At 50.6% G+C, this 12,166-nt stretch overlaps 1 protein-coding gene across 1 annotated transcript in view; it reads left to right on the top strand.

The window, feature by feature from the left end:
* LOC126533279 (uncharacterized) overlaps positions 1-12,166 on the top strand; it is a 48,491-nt gene that overhangs the window by 24,680 nt on the left and 11,645 nt on the right. Inside the window, exon 2 of the mRNA XM_050180541.3 lies at positions 9,123-9,304. Coding sequence (XP_050036498.1) covers positions 9,147-9,304 — 158 coding nt within the window. The 5' untranslated portion in view covers positions 9,123-9,146. The remainder of the gene's footprint in view (positions 1-9,122; positions 9,305-12,166) is intronic.

The raw sequence follows: 12,166 nt of genomic DNA, 5'->3' as shown, positions 1-12,166 counted from the left end.
TCTGTGGGGAGGAGACCTTGCAGACAAGATGGGGAACGCGTGCACGTGGACCCAAGGACATGCACGGCCGGCCGCAGACGAGCGGCGGCGCAGCGACCCAAACCCCAGGTCTCGAGGCATGTGCTACGGTCGTCGCTATGGCCTTGGGGCAGCACCTGCACACGCTTCTTTCGGGGATTCGCAAGAAGCTTTCTCGGTCTCCCTCGGAGCGGCATAACCAACCTTCAGAACGACATCACACCCGCTGTGTGCACAGGTTCCGCCTGGCTCGATCGAGGACTAATTTTCCGAGCCGCGACCCAGGAGGAGACACCGCAGTGTTGCCAGGTCGGAAAAGGCGGTGTAGCCCAACGCTAGACAAAGGGTAGGCCAAATGTAGCTAAACACAAAAAAAGAGCAAAACAAATGTGCAGCCAATATAGCCATTTTTATTTGTATATACATTTACACATTCGACTACGGTAAGCCCTTTTTGCACAACCCGTCGTAACAGTAAGCCCGTGACTCCGTGACGGTCGACCCTTGACAACAACAGCTACATGATGCTTGCACACAGAAAACTTTCTTGGTTGGCCCCGGAAGCTCTCAAATTCCAATCGCTGCAGAGGGCGAACCTATCTCGAATGTAGGCAGGAACAAAAACCTTGGAGGACGCTTAAAGGGACTGACATTTGGCCAGAATGTGTTGTGAGACTTCGATGAAAATGAATGACGATAATTTATAGTGACAGAATCCAGCACGCTGTTCGCGATTCAAGTATGGATTATAATTTTAAATTGGAAAAGAAAGTCTCAAAAGCCAGTAAGCGGCGAGGCCTAGCAGTGAAATCTTGGCAATTCGTATGTAGTCTACGGGATTAGTTTACGTAAGTCGGCTGTTATTATGTACAAACATAATTATTGCTTAGAATTGCAGTTGCTATATTATTAGACAATGGCGCTTTATTCTATGCTTTGGAAATCAAACGCCCGTGCATGGCTCCGGCAACACGCTGAACTGCATATCACGTGCCTGTAAAAGATTCGTTTCGTTTTCGATCCAATTGGTTTTGCTTTTACTGGTTAAATGCCAAAGCAGTTAGTTGGGCAGGAAACAACGAAAACACGTAGCTATTATCATAGGAATACTTTAACACTTCGGAAAACATGAATCGCAGGAGCGTGGACTTGATAGACAAAATAATACTTTCTCACAATTACAGCCGCACTTGTCTTCTGCCTACCACTAAGGGGACACTAAAGTTTACTATGAAGTCAAGTTAAAGGGATAAAGCAATACTCTAGAACGTCTAAGGCGTCAATATAATCGCGAACAGAGCTTTAGTAACCGAGAAATTGAGGTAAATGCATGACACAATTTGAGACCCCCCAGCGACATTCCGGTACTAGCCCGATGACGAAGGCACTCCTCATCATAATTTATGTCACTAGTACTCAACTACTCGTATTAAAAAGATCATTTCATTAGGTTATAAGACGGAAGAAAATGCTACTTGTCTACTTCTGTTCGATTCTAAGAAAAAATAACATTTTGACGTTACTCTTCAGTAGTATATATGGGTGGTCGAAAGGTTTCGTTTTCCCTCGACTCTGCGCCGCGCGCGCTTTAGAGTTTCAGTTTCGTTATCGCGTCGTGCTGCGCTGGTTCTGCTGGCTCGCGAAACTTGCATTTGGATAAAAGCAGTGAGAATGCCACGTCCAAGTGATGTTTGGGATGCGCGAACGGTCCGCGGAACTTGGCCATGGGCGGTTGCAGCGGCGAACCCAACGTTACTTATCACTGTGTGCCAACGAGTGAACCTCTCCGTTCGAAGTGGTTAAGTGCCGTACCTCTGCCATAGCGCGTTGGCAAAGAGACGAAAAATCGCATAGTGTGCTCGATGCACTTTCGTTCAGAGGATTACGAGTTCAACGCCGACTTACTGAAGTCGTCTGGAATGCCTTTCAAAGCAATGTTTTCCCGTAGCGCTGTTCCGTCGGTCTTGCCGACATTTTCCGAAGCGCAAGAACTGCAGGTCGAAGACGGGGCGGTGAGTGCAGCATTTGGTTTTCACTAAGGAAAAGCTACAAATGTGCGAATATGCACAGCCATGACATACAGTTGCCGTCGTAGTAGTACGTAACGACGCCGAAAGCGCGAGCCCTCAGCAGCAGATCACGTTCATCAGTGCTTAAATCGCTGAAGTCGAGCCCAGCATCGCGAGCCAATGTGTCGTTGTCAGGGTCATCCATTGCAACGAGCGTCGAAGTTGGCGTCATAAAATAAAGAACCAGCTTATCGTCGTGCGCTTTCCCTTCCGCTAGCCACATAGTTCCGCCATCGCGCTGCTGTCGGCTCTGTCTTGGCTCTGTTTCTGGCCGCGCGTTGCGTTTTGCGCAGAAAAGCCGTAGCGCCGTCTGCGAGCGCCGTTTTACTCACCGACGGCGAACGTCACTATGAGACCATGACGTCACCACACTTAGATCGGAGGGCGGGCGATTTGAACTGCGCTAGAGGTACGCGGACGCTTCAGAACGCATTTTCTCTTAAAATAAATCTCTTCTTCGCATGAAACAAGCGTTTCGAGGTTTCTGGGATGGTATTTCAACAGTCAACGTTGACTTAATATTAACCTTAGCGTCCTTTAATGCCGGCGTATAATCGCTATCGCGCTCACCTATCACCGATTTCAGCATGCTTCCAGTGAACGACAACATCCTCACTGCAGATCGAAAAATTCTGATAAAATATGTTCCACGGCGTTTTACGCCTTACCAGTTCATGTTTCAGCTCTGACCGTGAAGCTTCACATTGCATTAAAATATAGGTACAATGAAAATTGGTTCTCAGTCCCTTTAAGCTTTGCCTTTAACAGTGGAACGCGAGATCATTCAAAGATCCCTACTGCTTCTCACGCTTCCAGGCGAATGCAGCTTATATAACCGCAATGTTTACCTGCAATAGCTGGCGGCGAACGCTATTCACGAAGGTGAGCTTTCTGGTTCTTTTATTTCATTTCCCACGCACGGCTGGCGCCGCCGTTACCGCGAGTGTCATCTGGATGATGTTGCAAGGAACCGAATGGGGCACGCCGTTCCCACTTAGACCTCAAACGGCAGCTGGAAAAGGGGTTTGTGTTTGATGCTCCACGTACCATAATTATGTTTTCTTGTATATTCAAATTACAATCCGACGCCATCATGTCTGTAGGTTGCATGTAAGTCGCACGTTATGAATTTTCTGAAGCGTTTTACTTTGAGAAATTCAATTAGTTCAGCAACGCCCATGCGCCAGCCGAATGACCTGCGTGGTTCGGGATCATTTTTTTTTTGTCATACGGACAATAGCGCCGACACCGGATTTTCTGCGACAAGGGGCCCTAAATGCTATCGCGTTAAAATTCATCTCGAATGCAAAGGAAAATGGCAATAAAGCTTACCGTGAGAAACGTGGAGTAGGTCGAAAGCTGTGGACGGCGCGACACTTCAACCAGAAGCCTTGGCCATGAACACATTGGAGCGTGTCATTTACCCGTGCTTCTCTTTTTTCATGCTGGCACCACGATCGTCCGACCCTATTTTATTGCTGTCCGTTTCTGAGCATAGCCATGTTAGTACAGTGTACTGTGAAACACTCTACTCCCAGGCTCATCTCGATGCCCGGTGATCGGGTGTCGGGATAAGACGAAGATGAGGCGATGTTGCTGGCGCAAATGTTCGCAGGGTGAAGCGAGATGCCAATTTAAGTGCATCAAACATCAAAGCAATCGGCTCAGATGATATCCCATTGGGGGGGGGGGGGGAGGCATTTCGCGCACCCACACATGCACAGTCGCGCTGCCGATTCAGCCAGCTAAAACATAGCCTTCGAGAGTTGTTTCTACTCGATGAGAGCCACCTCTGGATCGTGGATTAGGGCGCCCCTTATAGCCCAAACAAAGCCAAGTCGTAGATTTTCAGTAGCCCAAATATAACCACATAGCCCAAGTCGACGCCAATTTTTTTTTTTTTTTTCTGTAGCCCAATTTGGCTATATATAACCAAACCTGGCAACACACGCTGCTGCGCCACAGTGACGCCACCTCGCAGGCTCCGGGGGAACGTGTGCCGTCCTCGGCGGTCCTCGATGCGCCGTTGTGGCGCACGCAACGAAAGGGAGGCGCGACTCGGCCGGCAGGACGAACGAGGGCCAGTGGGGCTTTGGAACAGGGGCTTCACCTTCCGACAACCCCTCCGGCGCGAAACGGAGGCATCGACCTCTCACGGTCGGGTTCGCCGGTTCGTTGCAAAGCGCTGAGACCGCGACAACAGCGCTACAACGATAATGCAATACGGCGGCTATGGCGAGTATGGGTGATCTCCGTACCTCCGTTTTGTATACATAGCAGCTGCGCAAGCTATGGAAGTGGTGCGGCTAGGGAAATTTACTACTCCACGCATTTCATAGTGAACTGTCCTTTATGTAATGTGTACTTCTCCGACAGAAGAAATTGCTTGATTGATTGATTTCTTTCTTTATTTATTTATTTATTTATTTATTTATTTATTTATTTTTGACGCTGGGGCCGTGAGGTACGCCGTAGAGGAGTGCCTAAATTTGACCACTCGAGGTGCCAGACGAGCGCATCTCGGCCCCAGTCGAAAAGCGGCCAGGAGTCGAGCCCACAACCTCAGCAGCGGAACGCCACAGTCAGTGGGCCTCTTCGATTTTCGGAGTTCTGGCAGCCCGCTGGCAGCCAGATGGCAGCTAGCTAGTTCGTTTCACACATTGGTCGCGATCATGAGAGCAATAAGCCAATGTACGTGCGTCCAATGTACCGAGTGCAATCAGTACATTCCTAGATCAACGGCCTGCAGTTCGAACACACATCGGTTTCGGGCTGCCACCTAAGCATACGACGGAGAGACGGAGCGAACACGGACTAGCTGCAAAGCCTTCGCTAACTGCAGAGAAATGAGAGATACGCCAGATATATGAAGAGGAAGGCCACCAGAGAAAGACGAGCCAAGAATGTAGCGCAATGTATGAATGAGCGTCTACAAGTTGCGTGGAACACGATGCAGATAATATGCACGCATGAGAGAGCGGCGCGCTGTTCACCGCCGCGAAGAAGCCTTGGGGACGCACACACAAGAGCTTCAAACGGTTCACCACTGCTCGTATCACACCGCTTCGCAATGCGGAACGGAGCGTAAGCACCTAAAAAGATAACGCTAGAAGTAAGGAAATCCGAAGATGACCGTAGACATGCAGTTGGCTGAGCGAGGTAAATTTAAGTCCTCAAGCGCCCGCGTTGCAATCCGTGAAGTCCCCGCAAAGATGGCGGCGAGCGCCCATCGCCTCTTTTAGTCGTCTGCTAGCCAGAGAACTTCCAAAGAGCTGCCAGACCAAAATCGTCCTGGCAGGTTCTGGCAGCCCGCGGGCAGCCACGACCGTCCAGCTCGAGCAAAACGAACGCCCGGCGGAAGTGCGTAGCGCGGTGGGCGGAGCAACCCGAGAAAAACGAAGACGTTCGGGCTGGCTCTGGCAGCCCGCGAGTAGCCAGAAGTGCAAAATCGAAGAAGCCCACTGCTATACCGCCGCGGCTACGGAGCAAGTCACTTATGTGTAACACTGGAGGCGGGCGAATATCACTTTTTTTTTTCTTAGCACTAATCGAATACGAAGTATTGAATCAAATATCGATTGGAACGCATATAGCAGGAAAATTTGTTTCTGTATAGTTAGTTTTCATGCCTAATGTGTTGAATAGTTGAAGAAAGATAACCCGCTACGCATGGTAGCCATGGCTCGCGCATTCGATCCCGCGGCCGCATGGCGAAATTTGTGCAAAGGCGCGCGCCACCTTCCGTCGGCGCTAATCCGAAGCCACGCCTCATTATGAGAAGTCTATTACCTAAAAAGTACAGCTATGCATCAGGGCCAAACAATCTGTTTTAAACACGGGGTTGATGTTAAAAGAGACGATCGGCACCCTCTCGACATGCCTGCAGTTACAAACAAGCTTTCCAAGAATGAGTGGCTCCTACATGGGATGGAGCTTTACAAAAACTCGAAATAAATGTTTGCCAAAAGAAGCATCAAAAGCTTTGGGGGAAAAAAACGAAACACTTGTGTGTCGCAAACGCATGTAAAAGGGCCCGTTGCAAGGACAGGCCGTGGCGTAAAAGATGCTACGTGACTAGACTGGCAAACGCACAAAGTGCCACATTACTAACAACATGTAGGCTTCCGCCGTGATGCACAAAACAAAACTTGCATGATCTATTTTGCTTCTGTATTCTTATGAAAACTTTTTTTTTTATCGCTTCAATTTTGATAACTTGCGATTTGCTTAGCAGACGGCAAGCATAGCTATACTTTGACAATCGGTTGTTGCGAAATGTTCGCTTAGTTCCAACTATTGGAAAATATGAAATAGACGTTTTTCGAATACGAATAGTTAGTGTTGTTATTCGATTTTTATGCGCAACTTGTAATATTCGGCCAATAGTATTTTTTTTAATGGTAACGTATAAAGTTAACGCTACGTAAAACCATGCACTATTTCGATGAACCGAGCTGCGTGATTTTGCAGAAGGCTGTGCCGCTATCTTGTACACGTTCGAAAAGCCTACATTCGATTTCGCCTCACGCGATTGGACTAGATTGGCCGAGGCCGCGATATCGGCGCAGCCTGGACAATCGCGCGAGGCGAAATCGAACGTCGGCTTTTCGAACGTGTACAAATAGCGGCCCTGGACTCCACGGTGAAGAGCAAACACTGAAGGCGCCTCTTTTGACTGTGTGCGCTCAGATGGACGATGCTTTTCGGTGCGATTGTTTTCTTTTTTTTTTCTTTAGTGCGTTTCTGTCAATCGTCAAATTTTTTTTGTTAGTCTTATGTTTGACCGGTTATTATTGTAAAGTGTAAATGTGAAATATTTACTTCTGACATGTAGTAATATGCTCTAACCATATTGTATTACGCTAGTACCAATACTTGCCTGACCCTTGCTGTTTCATTGGACCCGAACCAACGTAGCACAAGTGCACAAGGAAACATGACTAGCGGTATAATTCAGTGCTACACGAATATTGAAGCTGAACAAGCGTATCGCAGAGCATGATCAGGCGCTGGAGCACGGTAGAAAATGGCATAGTTTCAGTATCTACACACGTCACCCCACGACCGTGGGAACAAGCAGACGAAGCGGAAGTACATCTCTCTTGCTTCGGTGCGAAGTAAAAAAAAAACACGCAGACATTCCGTTTGTGTGTTTTATGATTTCTCTAAGCTTCAGTTTGTCAAATCAAGCGACAGATCGCACAGATAACAGATGTTGTCTTGAATAGTTCCCGAAGTCACGTGTCGCCACGAGCGACGTCACACTGCGGACACGACTACGTAGGCGCAGGGGCACGGCTACGTCACCGTCCGGCTTGGAGCGCGGCGGCCGCGAGGAGAAGGAAAAACGGCGCTTGATTTGAAATTTCAGATCTTTCCGCGGTGCGTAGCGATGTAATACTTTGCAGGCACGATCGTTATCGCTTAGTGTATGCTCTGCGCTTGTAAGCTCAAAATGGCCAGACCTGGTGAGGGGCCCTTTACAGTAGGGGTGTCACAATAGCGAACTTTCTGAATTGCATCGAGCACGAATATTCGAGGAAAACGCACTTCGAATAGCGAATCGAATATCGAGCGTTTTCGCTCTTCTAAACCATAAAAATGGCGTGGAGCTTGTTCGATAAGGAGAGAGGGAGGGGGTTACACACGTGGCACGGTTGCAATAATTTGCACGTCACCAAGGAGCTTGTATTGCACACTCTAGAAACCTCGTCTCGCACAGTCCTCGCGCGCGGCAGGTCACCAGCGACGGGTGGTGCGCAGCATCCCCGGCGGGAAAGTGTTTTCGAGGAAGGCGGACGACGATTATTGTGTTTGGGGACAAAATACACTGTGAGGGGGCTGCAGATTGCTTTAGAGTGTAAATGAGGAAGAACAGTTTTCCGTTATCCCGGCCACAATGACAACGACAGCAATGAAACGAGCCTGCTAGTAACAGCGCAAAATGTAGACAAGGGACGAGACAAGAAGACACCACAAGCGCTGACTTTCAACAACGTTTATTCCAGGAAGGGTGCACGACTAATCACCAGAATCGTTTTGTGCAGTGCACGGAAGCCGTTGTGCATTCAATACCTCTGAAATGTGGAAAAAGGTATGTAGGGCAAACTTCTAGATGCACAAATGAGAGACTGAAGGAACACAAACTTAGCGTCGAGCAGGCTAACAGGAATCTAGGCATACATATCAGGGATTGCCCCTCAAAAGATTGCGCCGCAGAATTTAGACGCTGTAAAGTGCTGAAGAAACACAATGACCAGCTGGTCCGGGAGATAATTGAGGCGGCCGAGATTACCAGACTTCGTGACCAATGCGTTAGCACGCCGTCCTTGTTACTGACAAAAAAAGAACTTGAGCTTTTGCACGTGCAACCGCTATCTTGAGTGTATAAAAGAAAAAAAGTGCTTGTTTCACATGATGTGCGATCACGTGACTGCGACACGTGAGGGCAATGTTTATAAGAAGCCGTGTTTCTTTCGGAATAAACGTTGTTGAAAGTCAGCGCTTGTGGTGTCTTCTTGTCTCGTCCCTTGTCTACATTTCGCGCTGTTACTAGCAGGATGGAAAACCAACAAGCCCAAGCTGCTATTCTAATTAAACGAGGGCGTCCCCAAATGCAGCGTTGCGTTCGTTGAAGGATGAAAAAAAGTATGCCGCTCTACACATTGGTTCAAAAGGGCTGTAAAAGATTGGCCAAATATTCGACCGAGACTGCCTAGAAGGCGAGCCATTTTTCATTCTCTCTCGCGAGTGCTTTTTGACATTGACCGACCGCCTTCGCTGACCTTCGGCTTCCTACGAACAACCTCAGCGTGAGAACTCGTTGTTTTTCTCTCTGCGTAGCAGCCGCATCAGTCGAAACACTTCCATGTCTCTCCCTCTCTTGAGGCGCCCTAGTAAGTGTCGTTATTCCTTATATTCGAAAATTTCAAATAATGACTTCTCTAATCGAACTGAACACAGCTGGGACTATTCGATTCGTATTCGAAACTAGGAATATTTGCGCACCCGCTCAACCCCTTGAAACCCTCGCAGCCGACGAGCCGGTAAAGCGGCGCCATGGCTCGCTGTCGCTACCTAGCGGTTCTCCTGTGCCTGGTCACGTGCACCGTCCTGGTCCTGTCGCAGGCGCCGCCTGCTGGCCACGCCCCGAACGACGACGCAGCGGAGGAGGGCCTCCGCTCACTGCAGCAACTGCAGTACGCCGCCGATCCCAGGTACGAGCTGGCTGCCGCGCGCCTTGTGTGCAGCAGGCACTGCATTCGCGTCCGAAAAATAGTGCGTCGCATTTGAAGGAGATATGTAAAATTAAATCTCGCACGTCGCAGTATCTATTAGCGTCCTCCATCACCCGCACCGGTGCGCACTTTCATCCTCGATCAACCGCACCGGTGCGCACCGACCATCCTCGATCACCGGAAGCGCACCCTGTTGGAGCGGTTTTCCATTGCCCCGTCTCCATGGTGCCCCGTCTCGCACCTTGAAAATCGGCGGTGCGCCGGGGTGCAATCCCAGCAAGCACTGCGGGACGCGCGCGCGCACTGCCGACTGCAGAACCGCGGATGCTCTGGCCCGATAGCTGCGGTTGCAGCGGAGTTGACGGAGTTAGCCAGTGGAGGTGTCGGCAATGAGAAAGGAAGCGCTGCTAATTGCCGCAATCGATGAGCTTTTTTCAACTTTGTCTGACAGCGAAGACGGCATGCTGATCGACCTCGTCCAAAAACAATGTGGTGAAGAGCGGCCGAAAGTGGACAGGTTCGTTGAACGGGTCGTCAGGATTAATTATAAACTCCATTGGTGCTTGCTTGCAACCAGGTATGTCGGAGCACGCAGTATGACAAGGTTCGAGCGCTTGCCGCAGATGCTCAGCACCTGCAAACAATAACATGTGCGCGCCGCGCGCGTGTTCGCGCACGTCTTGCGCGCCAGGGGCAAAGTAGCGCTGCATGCAAGCACCCTGCACGGGGTGCACTTTTGTCCTCGATGTTGACCCTCCGCAGTGCGCCACCACGGCGGTGCAAAGCGCACCATTCTGGTTTCGGGGCAACCCCGGGGCGCGTATTTTCATCCGCTAGCAGCTACAACGGGGCGTGCCACTTTTGACGGAGCTCGACGTTTCTGCGCAGGCGCGAGTAAGAGCGGGCGCGAGAGAGAAAATCTGGGGGCTTTTGCTCCTTGAATATATGACTCAGCCTAGGCACTACGGAGGAGGTTTCTTAGATTGCGTTGTATTCGTTTGTCCCCTGACATGCCGGCATTGCGGAGTTCGGTCGAGTTGGTTTATACGCTCCGCCGCTGGCTGCCCGCGCGGTGAGGCAGTGGGCGCGGACGCCGCTTGGTGATCGCTGTGTCTGAAGGGACAATGTTCTGACTGGTGTTTTATAAGTCACGGGTCGAATTTTTCGTCGCGACGATAGATCGGATTTTTTACAAGCACTGCTCCAGGAGGGCACATGTAACCGGCAAACGGAGGCCTCAGGAGAGCACCTGAGGTTATATTAAAGCAGGCGGCGCAGGATCTCCGGGGCACCCAAGCGGTAGCGGGGGGATCAAAGCTGGAAGCCGGGCGGCCCGTGGGTTGGGGCCGCAGAGGCCGAAGCGTGCCTGGGGGTGTTCGCATAAAACATTGGCTGTCCGCGATAGCGGACAGCCGATCTTATACTCCCCTGGCACGCGCAGGCCTCTGCGAGCCCCAACCCACGGACCAGTCCGGCTTCTAGCTTTGATATCCCCGTTGCCGCTTTGGTGTCCTGGAGGCGCCGCCAATAATGCGAAATAATGACACGTTGTTTTCATTAGTAAAAACGTGATCGATTAAATATGATTGCGTCGAGCCGCCAACTTGCGATGCTAAGTTCAGCACAACCGCGCCCCGCGACTTCTGCCGGCACGGCGCGCCTAGGGACAAGCGCATACACCGCGCCCCAAGGGACTCCTCCGTAGTACTTAGGCAGAGTCGTATTTTCAAGAATCAAAACTCCCCACATTTCCTCTCTCGCACCCGCTCTCACTCGCGCATGCGCGCAAACGTCCGTCGTCTCCGCAAGTTCCACGCCCCGTTGTACCTACGAGCAGTTGGAAATACGCCCCCGGGGCAAGGTGATCGAGGACGCTATATGACGCGAAAGGCGACGGGACAAGAGACTGGCGGCCACAGCACACATTAGAGACTTTTAGCGTGTCCGCTATTCCGCTAAACGGGAGCGGTTTGGGCGGATTGCCGGATTTGCGGGGGCGCAAACTTGAGCGGCCAGAGCGGTGCAGCCGCCTGGTAGCGTAGAGTTCAACCAGACAAACACAGAGCTAAAACTGCAGTAACCCACTATGTCCTGTTTCGCTAGCGGTGCAAATTTTTGGCAGCGGCGTAATTGTGAACACGATTACGTCACTGTCGAAAATTTACACCAACAGCTAAGCAGAATATAGTAATTAGGTTTGTGTTTGTATGGTTGAGATTTACGCCACCAATCTGGCCGCTCACGCGCTTGCCGGAATACCGGACACGCTAATAGTATCTATTACTTGTGTTCGCGACAGTCCAACCAGAAACAGGCGCAATTATTATCTGATTGGTGAATGTGTAATCCACAAGCAGTAGTGGTCGTAATATATCGAGTAGTTGTGCACTGGGCGTCTTCGATTTTAGACTTCTGGCTACCCGCGGGCTGTCAGAGCCAGCCAGAGCGTCTTCGTTTTTCTCGGGTTGCTCCGCCCACCGCGCGACGCACTTCCGCTGGGCGTTCGTTTTGCTCGGGCTGGACCACGGCTGGACGGTTCTGGCTACCCGCGGGCTGCCAGAACCTGCCAGGACGATTTTGGTCTGGCTGCTCTCTGGAAGTTCTCTGGCTAGCAGACGACTAAAAGAGGCGATGGGCGCTCGCCGCCATCTTTGCGGGGACTTCACGGATTGCAACGCGGGCGCTTGAGGACAAATTAACCTCGCTCAGCCAACTGTCTACGGTCCCGTCTTCGGATTTACTTACTTCTAGCGTTATCTTTGTAGGTGCTTATGCTCCGTTCCGCATCGCGAAGCGGTGTGATACGAGCCGTGGTTAACCATTTGAAGCTTTTGTGTGTGT

The sequence above is a fragment of the Dermacentor andersoni genome, chromosome 7, assembly GCF_023375885.2.
Source record: "Dermacentor andersoni chromosome 7, qqDerAnde1_hic_scaffold, whole genome shotgun sequence".
Classification (NCBI taxonomy): domain Eukaryota; kingdom Metazoa; phylum Arthropoda; class Arachnida; order Ixodida; family Ixodidae; genus Dermacentor; species Dermacentor andersoni.
Note: the sequence above shows the minus strand (reverse complement) of the source record. Positions and strands in the feature narration are given on the sequence as shown.